The sequence below is a fragment of the Pipra filicauda genome, unplaced genomic scaffold, assembly GCF_003945595.2.
Source record: "Pipra filicauda isolate LSUMZ 115617 unplaced genomic scaffold, ASM394559v2 scaffold423_size595307_pilon, whole genome shotgun sequence".
Taxonomy (NCBI): domain Eukaryota; kingdom Metazoa; phylum Chordata; class Aves; order Passeriformes; family Pipridae; genus Pipra; species Pipra filicauda.
This window is the reverse complement of record NW_024104558.1, coordinates 301,886-318,476: the sequence shown is the minus strand read 5'-3', so window position 1 is coordinate 318,476 and position 16,591 is coordinate 301,886. Positions and strand designations below refer to the sequence as shown.

The window sequence follows — 16,591 nt, the reverse complement described above, 5'->3', positions numbered from 1 at the left end:
CAGCACCTCCACTGTGCAGGGGAACAGGCAGGAGCTGTTGCTGCAGGCAGGGAACAGGCAGGAGCTGTTGCTGCAGGCAGGGAACAGGCAGGAGCTGTTGCTGCAGGCAGGGAACAGGCAGGAGCTGTTGCTGCAGGCTGGACACAGGCAGGAGCCCAGGCTGGGGAGCCCCTCGCTCCCCTCCTGGCCAGGAGAATAACGTGCAGCCGCCAAAGGCAGAGTTTTCCTCGGTTCAGTCCCTCAGCCTCGATGGCTGTGCCCGTGGCAGCACAGAGCTCCTGGGCAGGCTGGAACTGCCCTCCCCTGCCCACTCGCACCCGAGCTCCAGAGCTGGAGAACAGCTCAACCCTGGGGTACAGGGACACTGCAGAGACAAGGCAGGACACCCCCGGGGTGTTGGTGGAGCTCCATGGCCCTGGGAACCAGCCCTGACCTGGCACCCCGAGAGCAGCAGGAACCCCCCAGGCCCAGAGCACCCAGGAGCTCCCCGGCACAGCTCCCAGGAGCCCAGCAGCCCGTGTTTGCTCTGCTGACAGGAGGGCTCTGACAAAGGGGCCATCACGTGTGCTGTGTAAATACAACATAATTTATTGGTTCCATTCCAGAGCACGAGGGGTGTTTGTACGACTGTCCCAGGAACAAGAGTCACGTATGTACAGACATTCCAGGGCACAGGAACACTTTGTGAGGAAGAAGTGGTGAGTGGTAGTTTGGTCACTGTTCGTAGAAACCTTTTCTCTCACTGGTCCCAACCGTAGGTAGACCCACCTACCTACTGGGGGCACTGGGAGCTCTCACTGTGCAAGCAGCAGGCAAGGCCAGGGGGGCTCTGGCTGCACACCAGAGATTTTGGTCCCACATGGGCACAGGGCTGGGGAAGAGGGAGAGGGCTCTGTACCCTAAAGGGAAGCAGGATGTGATCCCCGTGGCCAGCGAGGCCGGAGGACAAGTGGTCCTTCCTGGCAGGGTCAGCGTACCACGAGGTGAGGGGCAGGAATTCCCTGTCCCTCTGCTCAACTTCCATGAGGCACAGCTTGGCTGCCAGTGGATCCCTGTGGAGACGGTGCTGAGCTGCACCAGGGGAGTGTAGGAGCAGCTAAACAAGACAACAGTAGCCACCTGGATGATAAAAGAAGCAGAAAACAAAAATATTGTGGTTTTGAGCAAGCCAGAGCTGAGATTAGTGTGTGTGTGAAAGGAATCCCAAGGTCAGGCTGGAAAGCTGCTTGCAGCAGGGCTGTTCTCTGGCTGGGAGCAGTCACACGGGGGGTGTGGGGAGATAAGGAAACATCTGCCTGGCTGGAGAGCTTAGACCACAATATTTTTGCTTTAATATTTTCTTCTCCTTCTATCATCCAGGTGGCTGCTGTTGTCTTGTTCAGCTGCTCCTGCAGGGGAGCAGGGCAGATTCCAGCAGCGCTGACTCCATCAGCAGCAACCACAGGAGAAACCCCGCTCCCAGCTGGCCTGAAGGGAACACAGGCAGGGCCAAGCCTTGGGCACGGGGGCACAAAGCAGCTCTGCCCAAAACTGGACTCCTGGCCAGTGGAAGAGGTGCTGGGACCAAGGAGCACCCTGGGGACCGGGGTACACCAGCACTCCCTCCCCAGTCCCCAGGCAGCCTGCCTGCCTGCCTGCAGGGGCGGGACGGGTGTCCCGAGGGAAGTACCGCTTCCATGGCAGCACCAGCTCCACACACAGCTCTGCCTGCAGCAGCTGGCTCAGCTCACTCGGGGCACAGGGCAGGGGCAGCTCAGGGCAGCTCTTCCCCTCTCCAAGAGTGGACATTCCCATCAAATGGCCCTCAAAATATTTTCTCTTTTTTTTTTATAGAAATTACTATAAAAAACTAGTTAATCTAGAGCATCTTTAAAAAAATATTCCTGCAATATCACAGTTTTACATTGAAACTCATTAAAAATATATAATTTCTTTAAGAAAACGTCTCTGTTGTCCCCTTGAACCACGTCTCCAGGCCGGGAGCGGGGCTGAGCCCTCGGAGGAGGCGCCGAGGTGGGAGCAGGAAGGTCAGAGCTCAGTGGCACATCCGGGAGGTCATTTCCTTCTGCCAAAGGGACAGAGAAGGCAAGGGGGTGAAGGAGGATCCAGGTGAGGGGGTGGGTGGAAAAACCTGCCCTGTGTTTAGTTGGCAGTACCCTTCTCAGGTGTGGGGTGACACTGGTGCCCAGAGCTCCAGGATGGGCAGGGCTGTGCTCCCCCCACCATTCCCAGGACACCCCAGGGGGTTTATCCATCTGTGTCCAGATGGCTGACAGCGCTGGGATCACACAGGGCCCACAAATGAGGCAAACAGCTGCTGGGAGTGGGAGGAGGTGCTGGAGAACAACCGCCCCCAGCCCTGCCTGTCCTGACTCCCAGTTTGCTGGCAGCCAAAGTGCAGGGCCAACTGGTCCTGAATTTGGGCAACCAGGTTAGTAGAGACCATTAAGGTTGGAAAAGACCCCCAAGATCATCGAGTCCAACCATTCCCCCAGCACTGCTATGTCACCACTAACCCCTGTCCCCAAGGGCCACATCCACACATTTGTTGAACACTTCCAGGGATGGGGACTCCCCCACTGCCCTGGGCAGCCTGTTCAGTGCCTGACCACCCCTTCCTTGAAGGAATTTTCCCCAATATCCAATCTAAACCTCCCCTGGTACAGCTTGGGGTCATTCCCTCTCCTGTCCCTTGTTCCCTGGAAGCAGAGCCCGACCCCCCCCAGCTCCCCCCTCCTGTCAGGGGGTTGCAGAGCCAGAAGGTCCCCCCTGAGCCTCCTTTTCTCCAGGCTGAGCCCCCCCAGCTCCCTCAGCTGCTCCTGCCCCTTCCCCAGCTCCGTTCCCTTTCCTGGACATGCTCCAGCCCCTCAATGTCTTTCCTGGAGTGAGGAGCCCAGAACTGCCCCCAGGATTTGAGGTGGGGTCTCCTGAGAAGGTACCAGAGAGCTCTGTGCCTCCCCCAGCCCTGCCCTGCAGACCCCGAGAGCCCCCCCTGCACCCTGAGCCCACCCAGACACTCACCAGGGGCTCCAGCTCCTTGGTGTCTATGAGATTGAACTCTTTCACAAAGTAGTAAAAGTGCTTGTAGCAGGTGTTCACGTGGGCCTCCGAGCCCATCTGGGTGATCCTGTCAAAGTGGTGGATGTAGACGTGGACAAAGACCCGGAAGAGCCTGGAGAGGATCTTCTTCACCACTGGGAGGAAGTTCTTGGGGAAGGGAGTACCTGGGAGGGAGGAATGGCCATGAGAAACCTTCAGTCATGTTAAAACTGGTTCCTCAGAGCCAAAATAAATTGGTAAAACAGGCAGACTGAGACAAAAGGGCTTCTGTCCCTGGCAATGTCCATTGCTCTCTCCTTTTTGCTTCCCTTTAGATCAGATTTTTCACAAGCATGGATTTTTTAAGTGACAGAGAGCTGCACTGCTGAGATTGAAAGCAGAGCCCAGATTCCCAGCAACTGTTCCAGTCTGAGTTTTCCTCTACTCCTGTTTGACATATTTATACAAACAGTGCAAAACACTAGATATGACCAAGCAAATTCCTGAAGGAAAGGGTTGGTGTTGTTACCTCCACACAGTTATCCCTTATTTTGGTATGTCTCTGGTTAAAAATGAAAGCTTTTAAGGTGCTCTTTAAAGGTACCAGGTCTGTGTTTGGCCAGGCCCTGACAGCAGGGGGGTTTGGCCATCCAGCACCTCCGTGGGATATCAGGGTGTAAAGTCCACACGGGCTGTTCCTGGAGGAACGAGGATGAGTTAAACCCTTTCAGTGCTCTGACAGAGCTGCAACATTTCAGTCGGTGTCAAGGGGGAGGGATCTGGTTAAAAGCTGAGCTGAAAACAGTAACAACTGAAAAAAAAAAACCCAACCACAACCCTCGTGCTGCGGGAAGCTCATCCTGCCTCCAGAACAGAACCAACACCCCCGCTGTGCTCCCCAGGGTCCTGCACAGACAGAGCTGCTGGGCAGGGGGTTGGTGTCTCAAAACTGGCTGTTCACCGCCCCCCTCCCCCCTCTGCCCACCCCACACCAGCTGAAGCAGCATTTTGGCACAGAGGAGGAGCTCGAGTGGCAGACGTGCCCCAAGCAGTGGCCAACTGCATCCTGTCCCAGCTCCAGTGGGATAAACACCGGGACAGGAGGGAGGGAGCTCTGCTGCACCCTGTCTCCTGCATCCCCAGAGATGGAAGCTCTGCATGGGCTCAGTCATATTTACCTGACGCTTCAGGGAATGAATTCTCCCATCTGCAACACAAAATAAACAAAACCCAGCAATCTCTGTCCCGAATCCAGAGAAGCTGTGCCTGGATATGCAGACTGAGGCGTCTTAGGCCAAATTCTCCTTTCCATGGCCCTGGCAGGAGATGAAACATGGCCCCTCCCTCCAGGTCTGTGCCAGCATCCCACCCCTCTGGAGGGGCAGAGGCAGCCAAAGCAGCCTCTACCAACAAAGAGGCTGACTATGGCACGTGGCAGCATCACCAGGTGAGGCAGAGCCTGGATCCAGGCTGGCAGTGAGCTCCAGGAGAGCTGATCCACAGGAGCACGAGCCACCCCAGAGCTGCCTCCAAGCCTGTGCTCTAAGGGCAGCCTCCTGTCTGCACTGCCCGCCTTGGCTTTCCTCGGGGTATCCACGACTCCAAGTGGGATCTGGTGCAGCTCTGGGTACTTGAGCACTGCAGAGGAGCTGGGAAGAGCTGCTCTGAGCAGCACAGAAGGAAACAGCTCTGCAGCACCTCCTGAACAGAAACGGGACCCGAGGGCTCCAGGAGAAGGCTCTGCACCCACCTCCCTCCCCGCCAGCCACGCCTGGACCCCAACTCACCAACGTTAGTGGGGAAGATGTCCTCGTTGTTGATCTGCACCTCGATCCAGTCCATGAGCAGGTTCATGTACTGGGGGGCCGACAGGGCAGTGGGTTTGCGGTACTTGTGCTCGTCCTGCCACCGGTACTCGTACTTGGGCCCCCCCGACATGACGGGGCAGGACTGCTCGGTGCAATAGTCACTGATGGTGCCGTAGATCAGGTTGATGCGGTTGAAGAAGTCCACGACGTGCACGGCCACCCAGTCGTTCTGCTCCTCGCCCGGGGGCAGCTGCACGGCCACCTTCAGGTCCAGCCCGGCGTTGAGCGAGGCCTGGGCCTTCTTGTGCAGCTCGAACCGCTGCGTGCCCGGCTCGAACTTGCGCTTGGGCCGGAAGGTTTTGTCTTTGTTGAACACTTGCTTTAGAGCGTGGGACATCTTCCCTCCTCCTCTCGCTGTTCCAGGCCCGCAGCGGGGACAGCCGGAGGCCGCGCCGCTTCCCGGGGCACGGCTGGGGCGACTCTGATCTTCAGAGAAACCTCCCTCTGCTCATCTGGTCCTGATCTGCAACACAGCACAGAAGGGCAGCGATTAGGAGCAGCTCTCTCAACAGGAAACCTTGTCTAAATCCCATAGGAAGAGATCTGGGATGCCATCTGGGCCCTCGCCCCACATCTGAGGAGGAGGAGAGCTCACGCCAGCTTTCCTTCCTCCCCCTTCCCTTCCCTTTCCAGCCCAGCCCAGCTGGAGCAGAGCGGCTGTCGGGGTGACCTGGGCTGAACAGAGCCACTCCTGAGAGAACTCCTGACACATTCCCTGTGGGAATGAGAGAACAGGCCCCACAGCCACTCATCCCGACATCACTGCACCAAGAGCCCCAACCCCACAAAGAGAAACTTTGCTCAGCTCCTGCTCAGCTCCGATGCACCAAAACCCACGTGGGTTTCACCTGGATCCAACTTTTCACCTGTGCTTCCCCCCTCGGGAACAAACCTGCCCAAAAGGTCAGGTCATGCCAACCCACAGCACAGCTCAGAGCTGCTGCCAGACACCCTCCACCAGAGCAGCCACCAGGGCAGGCGGGGAAAGTGCGAGAGACAGGAACCACAGGGTGGAGGGCAACGAGAAGAAGAAGTCACAGCTCAGGCACCCGGAAAGCGAATCTCCTGAAATAACACCAGCCCTGAGAGCAGCCACAGCCTCTGCCGCAGGTGCACACAACCAGAAACACATTTTCACTTCAGTTTAGCTCACTTCAAGTTGAAAGCTGGAAGATGAGGGAAAGCTCATCTTCCTCTTCCAGTCTGTGGAGAAGAATCAGCTCCAAGGGTGAGACCCAAGTTAAGATCTGAAGGGATGCTGACGAGAAACACAGCTCTGTTTATCTGTAGCTAATTATACCTCCTTTGTTCCCGCATCCAGCCCCTTGCAGAATTTGTGTCAGGCTGTTCTTTGATGGAGGCTTAAGGCAGAAAGCTTTGTGTACCAAAAATATCGTTTTATATGTGCTGGACAGAAATGAATAAAGTAACAGAAATTAAGCTGATGCCTTAAATAGCACAAATAAGTTGTCATAATTTTATAGGCAAGCAAGCAAACAAACCCCTTTCCCCAAGCAGAATTTAGATTAGATTTATATGAAGCCACGGTGTTGTTCCAATAGGTAAACAGTGTCCTCAAATGTTGGGAAAAAGATCCCAAACTCAAGGTCACGACTGCCATCGCTGCAATCGAGCCTGTCCCTACCAGATGCCGCAGTGCTAATCAGCAGTTCTTCTCTGGAGAAAGATTAAAAAGCTTTAAGCCAAGGCCTCTTGTTTTCTTATTTAATTACAGCGAGGAAGAAACCCCAAACCACTCTGGTTCATCCCACTAAGAACAGGCTCGACATTTCCTGCGGGAATGGGCTCAGTGACCTCTTCCGTGCGGGAACAGGGAGATCCAAACTCCTGTCGCAACACGGGCCACAACGTGTGCTGGGAGAAACCAAAGTGTGGCTCAGTGAGATCCTCCCCGGGCTGGGAGGTGAATCCACGGCACACATCTCATCGTGGAATGGTTTGGGTTGGAAGGGACCTTAAAGACCATGCCACGGGCAGGGACACCTGCCATGGGCCGGGACGCCTCCCACCAGCCCAGGCTGCTCCAAGCCCCATCCAGCCCAGCCTTCCTGCTGCCAGAACAGCCCCCGCTGTGGGGGAGGCAAACCCAGCCCCCGGGCAGGCAGCGTGTCCCCGGGGCGTGTGAGCCAGCACGGCGCGGGGAGGAAGCTGAGCAGCAGTGCTGGGGCAGAGCTGTGTCACAGCCTGGCCACATCCTGCGGCGGGGCCGCGGCGGAAGCTCCGGGGGCTGCGCCCACCCCGTGCCACGGAACCGGCCCCACGGATCCAGCAATGTGGGCACCAGGTGCTGGGGGTGCAGCTGTTTTCTCCAGCAGCAAATCAGTCCCAGAGAAGCCCTTGCACGCGATGAGCTCCTTGGAGTGGGGATGGAGGAAAACACGTCCTCTGACACAACCAAGCTCGCAGGGCCGGGAGCACCGCCCTCCCCAGAGCACCAGCAGCGCCCCTGGAGCAGCACAACTCCATTCCTACTGCTTTTCACTCCATTCCTACTGCTTTTCACTCCATTCCTACTGCTTTTCACTCCATTCCTACTGCTTTTCACTCCATTCCTACTGCTTTTCACTCCATTCCTACTGCTTTTCACTCCATTCCTACTGCTTTTCACTCCATTCCTACTGCTTTTCACTCCATTCCTACTGCTTTTCACTCCATTCCTACTGCTTTTCACTCCATTCCTACTGCTTTTCACTCCATTCCTACTGCTTTTCACTCCATTCCTACTGCTTTTCACTCCATTCCTACTGCTTTTCACTAACTGCTTTTCTGTAGGATCTGCATTTGAGAGCAGGATGGAGAGACTTTTCATAGAATCCCACAATACCCTGAGCTGGAAGGGACCCACAAGGACCATCCAGTCCAACCCCTGGCCCTGCCCAGGACACCCCAACAATCCCCCCCTGTCCCTCAGAGCGTTGTCCAAACGCTCCTGGAGCTCTGGCAGCCTTGGGGCCGTGCCCACTGCCCTGGGGAGCCTGGGCAGTGCCCCAGCACCCTCTGGGGGAAGAACCTTTCCCTGAGATCCATCCCAACCCCCTGGCACAGCTCCAGCCCTTCCCTGGGTCCTGTCCCTGGTCCCAGAGCAGAGCTCAGTCCCTGCCCCTCCGCCTCCCCTCGGCAGGAGCTGCAGCCCCCGAGGAGTCTCCCCTCAGTCTCCTCTGCTCCAGCTGAACCAGCCGAGTGCCCTCAGCTGCTCCTCAGACCCTTCCCCTCCAGACCCTTCCCCAGCTCCGTGTCCCTCCTTTGGACACTCTCCCACAGCTTCAGATCCCTCTGACACTGTGGCCCCCAAACAGCCCCCAGGACTCGAGGTGAGGCCGCCCCAGGTCAGAGCAGGGTTGGACAATCCCCTCCCTGGCCCGGCCGGCGATGCTGGGCCTGATGCCCCCCAGGACAGGGTGGCCCTTTGGGCTGCCAGGACACTCTGCTGACTCTGATCCAACTGGCCACTGACCAGGACCCCCAGGGCCCTTCCCTCCAGCCTCTCATTCCCCAGTCTGTCCCTGCATCCAGGGACAGGGATCCAGGACCTGCCCTCGTTAAACACCCCAGGGCTGGGGATTGCCCAGCCCTCACACTTGTCAGGGTCTCTCTGCAGGGCAGAGTTTATTTGGTATGGAGGCAGTATTTGTCCTATAAACAAATTCCTGATCCTATGGACACATCATCCCTGAGAACTGGGGAGCTCGACACAGCAGCAATTGTCTCTCAGACGATTCAGCATCTGTGTGAAGCATTAGCAAAATGAGTGGCTGAGACTTCAAGCAGATGCAGCCTATTTAATTATGGTCTGTGACTGCAACTGAGCTAAAAGAAAGACTCAGCTCTAGGAAAAAAAAAACAAAACTAAAGAGGCACAGACACCAAAGCATCCCTGAGATTGCTTGGAGATGATATCATCTGTACAACACCTACTTCCACAGGCAGGAGTCACAGCCCGGGCAGCAGTGACACTGCCTCTGAACAAGAGGGAAAGGAAAGTTAGGGACAACTGGGAAATGGGACATGCAAAGCACCTGGATGGTATCAGCAAGCTTCAAAGGTGAGGGGAAAAACCACTCCCTGCTCCCAAACAAACCTCAGGTGATTTAGTTGACTCCTCCTTCCAGCCAGCCAAGATCACAGCCCCCGTCACCGGTGCTCCAGAGGACCTTGGCCATGGCTCCAGATCACAGAGCCCTGCAGGAAGCCCCTGCCAGGGGCTGTCTGGGCACAAACACACCCCCAGTTCCTCCCAGGGACACAGCAGGGGCAGCTCCTCCTATGCTGGATGTGCCTGCCCAGGGTGTTGAGATCTGGCCCTCCCTTCCCTTCCCAAAAATCCCTTTTCTCCCTGCTCCTGCAGCTCCAGGTTTGCTGACGGTGAGCCAGGGCTGTTGGCATTGCCCTGCCATTCCTCTTCCCCCACCAGGAATGGAGGATCACATGGAGCTGCCCTGCTCCAGCACCAGCTCTGGGCAGAGAAAGCCCAGGAAGCTGCTTCCCACCCCTTGGTCACTTTTACAGGCAGCTCAGAGCCTGGAAAAGGGAAGAGAGTTAACTCCTTCAAAACACCTAGAAATAGCCTCCACTTGTGTCCTGCTGGAGCCATCCCGAGGCTTTCCAGGAGCCAGCAGCATTCCTGCTGGATCCTGCCCTCCCCACAGAGGCAGACTGGCCCGAAAAGGACTTCAGGAGTCCCATGACTGCTCCGTCAGCGCCTGCCAAGCAACGCCCCTCGGCACCACGCAGGGGTTCAACAACAGCCAGGGAAAAGCAGCAAGCCAGGGAAAAAACAGCAAGCCGGGGGGAAAAAAGCAGCAAGGCAGCAGTCAGCAAGCTCCTACCTGCGTTCCTGGCCTCGGCAGGTCACCCCTGCAATCACTCAGCCCGTCTCTGGCCCTCTGTGAGCACTGGCAGGCACCGAGGCCGAGCTTCCTTTTTCAAAAGAGGGGGGAAAAAGATCCCCCTTTGATGGGCGGCCCCAATCCGGAGGCTCCGGCAGCTGGGGAGGGGTCAGACACGAGGCCACTTCCCTCCCCGTGACCCCAGCGCCGGGGCGGCCACATCCTGCTGCCTCCTGGTGCCGCGGCCCTGCAGCTCGGCCCAACGCGGCTCCCAAAATCAGGGACCTCTCCGGCTTCCTTTCCCGGGAGATGACACCAAGTCCAGCTGCTTTTAACTGCACCCGTGGGTGAGGAGCCTGTGACAGCCCCTGTGTCCCCACGGAGGAGAGGGGACGATCCCACTTCCGAGTCATTCCCAGTGTCCTTAACCCCGTTGCTCAGGCCAGAGTTCCCAACACAGGACACAAAAGCCCCCGGGTTTCACAAAGCAGCCCCAATATCTCGGGTGCACTGAGCATTTCAGTGAAAACTTCAGTTCACAGAGTGAGGCCAAGAAGAAAAGCAGCTCCAAACAGGCAGCTCGCACAGAACACCGGGGACGCACAGGCACGTTTTTTCCATAATTCCACACCTCTCCTTTCACAAATCCCCTCCCGTGGCTGTTCTGCACTAGCTCAGTGTCTCGAGACAGGATGATCCTGGTTTGCTACGATCAAAGAGAGATTTTACTGCGGAGAGCAGGGAGCAGAAGGACTCCAGGGGCTGGGCTGGGTGGCACTGATGGCAGTCCCTGGAGCCAGCCTGGCAACCAAACAGCGCCTGTCCTTCTGGGGCGAGGCTTCCAGCTGCTCCCTCGGATGGACCTGTGATATGAGGAGCAAAGGTCTACCCTGTGCTCACCTCGGGCAGGGCAAGGCAGGGAGAGGAGGGCTGCGTGTGGCTGCAGACACGCCTGGCCATTCATAATCCCGGCCAGCCGGCACTTCCACGTCAGCCGCTTCCTGTCTGGCACCACCTCCAGCCTCCCGGCCCAGGGAGCTGCCAATGTTTTCCCAAAAGCTAATCCTTCCCCTCTGCAAGCTGGCTTTGCTCCTGCAGGATGGCTCCATGCTGCTGCAGGACAGCCAGGCATGGTGTTACCCTCGGTATCACCTTCCTTTTCCATTCTCCATGCTCTGTCCCAGAAGCTGCTGGAAGTTACTGGAGAAGGAGCAGCTCGGATTCAGCTGCACCTCCAGCCCCAGGCTGGGATGACACCAGCCCCTTAATTCTGTTGCTCTGCAGGACAACATCCACATTTTTCTTTTGGAATCTGCTTCAGCAGCAGCCTTCACAACAAAACCAGAGCCATTCCGAACTGGCACATTGGAAATGCTGAATTCCCAAGGTCTGGGTGAACAAAGAGCCTTTTGTGTTTCACCAGAGTCAGCTTTAAGAAAAGTCCTGCCAGTCCCAGCCACCCCCAGGCCCAGAGATTCCAATCTGCTGCACAATTTGGAAATTCCCAAGTAAGAAACTGCAGAGACATCAATTCTCCAGCCACTTCCCACATCTCCTGGCCCTTCCAGGAAAGAGGCTGGCTTAGGAGAAGGAAAGAGGCTGGTTTAGAAGGAAAGAAGCTGGTTTGGAAGGAAAGAGGCTGGTTTTCCAGGAGCAGGACAGGTTCTTTTCATGCCCCTAAGCCATACAGAGGCAGAGCCCATCTGCATGAGAAAAAGAGTATAATAAAAGACAAAAAAGTTATGCTGGGCTTTAACTGGCATCTTCCTTGCCCCTGCAAGGCTGAGCATTCCAGCCAATTCCAAAGTCAAGGTAGTTAATGGAACAAAGGGAAAAGCCCTGTTAAATGAAGCCATAGCTGGGATTGCAGAAGATCCAGTGGAGCTGAGGGCAGCAGCTCTGGCAGAGCCCAGGTCACCCAGGAATGAGACAACTCGATCCATCCCGGGCAGATGGAGGAACAGGGAGTTCACTGCTTGGCTCTGAGCTCAGGATTTGGATCCAGACCATGGGTAATGGCAGGAGGGACGTTATGGATGACACAGCTCACACTGCAAGGGGATGCTGAGGGAGCAAGTGCCAGAGAGGCTGGATAACCCTGCCTGGCAGCAGAGAGGGAAGGCAGGAACACTGAATTTCCAGCGTGGTTTGTCCCCCTGGCTTTCCTCCCTGCAGCCACAGAGGGGACAAAAGTAAGTTCTGCAAAAGGTCCCCTCCTGGTTCCCCTCCCACAAGGGGAAGGTCATGCAGCAGATGCTGCAATCTCAAACTGTTCCCGTGGAGCAGCAGTGACTGCAGGGAGCCCGGGTGTCACTGAGCCAGGGCCAGCTCTGCTGCCTCTTACGTGCCATCTGCATCCCTTGCAATGTCAGAGCCCCTGGAAGGGCTCCACGGGTCCCGGCGGGACGGGGCTGCGTGTGGAGGCAGAGCTGGTCCCTGCAGGGCTGTGCGAGCTGACAGGCTGGGTCCTGACTCCAGCACACGGGTTAACTGCACACACAAATGTTTCTGGGATAAAGCATGCCAGGGGCAGCTCCCTCTTTCCCAGGTCCCAGGCCTGCTCCTTTGGGAAGACCCCTTGCTGTCCCACCACAGGGCTGTCAGGGCACTCTGGTGTTTGAGTCCCGGCTGAGCTGCTCAGCTCTCCCTGCTTCTGCAGGCTCCACAGAACCATCCTCACTGCACAGGGATATTCTGGAGCCAGCAGCAGTTCCATCTCCTCTAACCCTGGGATCTGCCCCCACCCAAGTGAAAGGTAACACCAGTTTGGAGCACAGATTTTGCATTAGGAGGATAAAAATGACTACGGCAAATGGCACTATTTTAACAGCCACTCTGGGATCCCGGGGAGTGTGGGATCTCCCCCTGGGGTCCCGGGGAGTGTGGGATCTCCCCCTGGGGTCCCGGGGAGTGTGGGATCTCCCCCTGGGGTCCCGGGGAGTGTGGGATCTCCCCCTGGGGTCCCGGGGAGTGTGGGATCTCCCCCTGGGGTCCCGGGGAGTGTGGGATCTCCCCCTGGGGTCCCGGGGAGTGTGGGATCTCCCCCTGGGGTCCCGGGGAGTGTGGGATCTCCCCCTGGGGTCCCGGGGAGTGTGGGATCTCCCCCTGGGGTCCCGGGGAGTGTGGGATCTCCCCCTGGGGTCCCGGGGAGTGTGGGATCTCCCACTGGGGTCCTGGGGAGTGTGGGATATCCCCAGGGCTGAGCTGGAGCACGAGCTGGCTAAACAGCCAGTCTTTCCCAGATCATGCATAATCCCATGGACAAACGCTCCCTGTCCCCACGCCAGTGTCACGCGTTTGGATGAACAGCAGGATTGTTTCTCCCTGAGATGAGGCCCACGAGGCCTCTCTTCCCCTTGGGATACAGCAGTAACCCAACACATCAGCAAAGCTCCAGGCATGGAATGAGCCCACGGATGTGGAGTCGGGGATCACCTCAACACCAACCACATCATAGGACCTCCTGCCACAGCGAGAGGAAGGAGAAGGAGGCAAAGGCAGCTCCAAGAGAGGCCTGCAAAAAAGAGTCACAGTGCCTTCCACTGCAGCCATGGGACCAGCTTCCACCTACAGCACGTTTGGGATGGCTCTGGCTCACCCTCTGTCCCAGGGGCTGCCCTGCAAGCAGCACAGGGCTCACACAGGAGCACCCGGAGCGTCCCCACGGCTGCCTCGTCTCACACTGACTCAACAACAACAGCCCCTGGAGCTCAGCCAGGCCTTCTGCAGGAAGTCAGAGCTGTCACAGGGGGAGGGATTTTTTGCTCTGGCAAAGTGTTGCTTTGCTGGGTTTTTCTGGCCTTCCCTGCCTCTGTCCTCCCTCCTGCTTCAGGTACCCAGAGCAACAATCCCCCCAAATCCACCAGGAGCGGAGCAGCACTTCCAGCACAGCTCCAGCTCCAGAGGGGAGCAGGCAGCAGAGCACACCAGGCCTCAGGGATAACTCTGCCTCCCAGGGCACCTGGAAAAAGCAGGATAAAGGCACAGCCTAAGGTGCACTCTTCACTGACAGCATTAGCTGGATATTACGTATTCCTAAAGATAAGCTGCTAAACCTCCAGCAAAGCTGGTTCTGGAGCCACTTACAGCAGCATTGGAGCTCAGGAATCACAGAATACCTCCCTGCCTCACAAGAAATTAAAACTCAGAAGTTGAAGGCAATTCAGACCTGAACACTGTGGGAAGGACTGGGAAGGTTTTGCAGCCTCTCTGCTCTGACCCCAGACACTTCCACTGCTCACAAGGGACATTTTCCTTCTGTGCACTGTGGCCATGGAGATCCCCAGTCCTTCCAGAGGAGAAGGAGTGACCAAGAATGGCACAGATCAGGCCAGTCTGACCTCCAAAATGGGACTAAATCACCCCATTCTAGTGCAGATGGTACTTCCCATCCCATCAGTGGAAGGGTCACGTTACATGTGGACAAGGAAGCAGCTGGCAAAGAGCTCCAGAGGCTGCTGGAGTCAGGAAGAACTTTGCTCAGGATGCTGAGTACCCTCCAAGCTCCCCAAGCCTCGGCCAAGCCCATTCCCATGTCTGATAATGGCACAGTTCACTGCACAACCCCACGTGTCCCACAGAGCATCCCAGGAGCTCCAGGTGAGCTCCAGGTGAGCTCCAGGTGAGCTCCAGGCACAGGGAACCAGCTCCCTGCTCAGCACCTGGACTCAGCTCCTCCATGTCAACCAACAGCTCCAGCTTTTGCCACCACACCAACAACTCCCAGCGCCCCTCTCCTCCCTTTCTGGGGATTTAAGAGTCGTGAGCTCACCCTCCTCCCCAGGTTCACCTCACACACAGGTGACTAAGATAGAAAGTGAAGATGAAACATGGAATATGCAGTCCAGGGATCAGCAACAGGCAAACAGGGAGCTGGGTGCGAGCCCAAAGCTGGGAGAGGAAGCAGAGTGCAAGGACAAAGCCCTGGGGACTGCCATAAACAGGTGGCTGGGGAAGTTTCACATCTCCCAGAAAAGATCCCTCCCTGCCCTGTGGCTTGGCAGAAGATTCCCAGACAAGAAAATGGGTTTTAAACCAAAAAAAAAGGATGGAAATCGAGAAGGTGTGGCCACTCTGTAGCTCCAAGCATCTGGAGAAGGGAATTCCGCCTTTCACTGGCAGTAGGGCCCCTGACAGAGACGGTTCTCCTAAACATCTATACTGGACAACTTCAGATCCCCTTTCCTCTCCCTCTGGAGAACTTCCTGCCCTTTCCTCTTGCCTGTCCCTCTCACACAGGTTTCTTTGGAGGAGCAGAGCTCTCTGTACTGCAGATCAGAGCAGAGGCAGCTCTGTAAGATCACCATTCCTGAGCCCACAGCAAGAGACAGAAGCAGAGCAAGAGTTTGCTTTCAAGTTCTCCTCATGAGCTCTCCCTCCTGACAGCTGAGCTGTGGCTCACCATGATCTGAAAAAAAGTGGAAAATTCTTCGTTCCCTGAGCAGTTCAGAGCTTAAGGAGTTTAAACTTCAGGGCTAAGCCTCTGCCTACAAAGAAACAGGCATTAGCTGGGCTGCAGGAGGTCAAGGGGGAAGAGGTGGGATAAAATAGGAAGTTACAGACTGTAACTTCAGGGTTGTGCCAGCAAACCCTTCGCCCTCTGTGATGTTCCTTTTTCCTCATTATGAATTTTTGGGTTGCTCATGAATCCTGCAGCAGGTGAACCCCCCGCCCGACCCCAGCCAGGGCTCTGCTGGGGGATGTCCCTGCGGCGTCACATCCAAGGGGTTTCTCCTCCAGGACAGGCAGATCCACACCCTAATCCATACCGTGATCCACCCATGCCCCGATCCATCCATGCCCTGCCCGGGGGGCTCCGAGGGGGCTCTGGCCCCTCGCTCGCCATCGCCTCCCGCCCAGGGAAACACAAATAATTAAAGACCAGCGCGTGGATGCGGCGGCCGCGGCTCAACAGGCGAGGCGGGCCCGGCCCGGCCGGGGGGACTCGTGGGCTGGGCTGGGCCGGGGCATCGGGACCCCCGCGCTGGGCCGGGGGAGGCGGGGACCGCCCCGAGCCCCTCCAGGGCCCCTTCCCACAGAAGCCCCTCCAGCAGGGCCCCGGTGTTCCCTCACAGACCCCTCCAGACCCCCCCTACTCCCCTCAGGTCTCCCAGTGCTCCCTCACAGACCCCTCAGACTCCATAGCCCCGTTCTACTCCCTCAGAGACTCTCCCGCTCCCCTCAGGTCTCCCAGTGCTCCCTCACAGACCCCTCAGACTCCATAGCCCCGTTCTACTCCCTCAGAGACTCTCCCGCTCCCCTCAGATCTTCTTTGCTTCCTCACAGACCCCTCAGACCCTCCAGCCCCGCTGGGCTCCCTCAGAGACCCCAGAGCCCCCGCTCCCCTCAGACCCCCTGTGCTCCCTCCCAGACCCCTCAGAACCCCCAAACCCCCTTCTGCTCCCCCCCAGACGCCTCAAACCTCCCCGGTCTCCCTGTGCTCCTTCACAGAGCCCTCCCAGAGCGCTCAGCCCCCCCCGCACTCCCTCACAGCCCCTCCAGGTCCCCTCAGCCCCCGCCCCGCTGTCCCCGCACCTCTCCTGCCGCGGTCCGGCTCTGGCGGACGCACACGGGCTGGGCCGCAGCACCGCCCGCTCGGGCCGCAGCGCTCCCGCCGCCCTCGCGCCTCGCGCTCCGCCCGCGGCCGGAGCTACTTCCTCTTAAAGGGGCCGCCCCCGCGGGAGGGAGCGCGGGGGGCGGGGCAGAGCCAGGCGGAGCTGGCCGGGCGGCCGAGTCCTGGTTTATCGTGTTTTAAAACAATTACTCCAGTTTATTTTACTCTGCCTTCTTTTACTCTATTCCAATATTTTATTTATTCCAATATTTTATTTTTATTTA

At 57.4% G+C, this 16,591-nt stretch overlaps 1 protein-coding gene across 2 annotated transcripts; it reads right to left on the bottom strand.

Annotated features, from left to right (window-relative positions):
* Positions 1–565: 565 nt before the first annotated feature.
* Positions 566–16,364, bottom strand: MOB3A (MOB kinase activator 3A). 2 transcript variants are annotated; one of them, XM_027717243.2, is made up of 4 exons: positions 16,289–16,364; positions 4,827–5,370; positions 3,022–3,224; positions 566–2,065 (listed from the first exon to the last, which is right to left on the bottom strand). In XM_027717243.2, the coding sequence occupies exons 2-4, from the start codon at positions 5,242–5,244 to the stop codon at positions 2,036–2,038; spliced, it is 651 nt and encodes a 216-aa protein (XP_027573044.1). In that variant the 5' UTR covers positions 5,245–5,370; positions 16,289–16,364; the 3' UTR covers positions 566–2,035. The 2 variants fall into 2 exon arrangements, with proteins under 2 accessions (XP_027573044.1, XP_039241564.1); XM_039385630.1 differs by lacking the exon at positions 16,289–16,364 and adding an exon at positions 9,007–9,082.
* Between the last annotated feature and the right edge of the window lie 227 nt (positions 16,365–16,591).

Bases quoted from the DNA above. Each gene is read 5' to 3' on its own strand.
- MOB3A (XM_027717243.2), bottom strand. From the start codon at position 5,244: ATGTCCCACGCTCTAAAGCAAGTGTTCAACAAAGACAAAACCTTCCGG. The intron at 3,225-4,826 runs GTGAGTTGGGGT...CCTCCCTCCCAG, and splicing joins CATCTTCCCCACTAACGTTG to GTACTCCCTTCCCCAAGAAC. The intron at 2,066-3,021 runs GTGAGTGTCTGG...TCCCTTTGGCAG, and splicing joins CCAAGGAGCTGGAGCCCCTG to AAGGAAATGACCTCCCGGAT.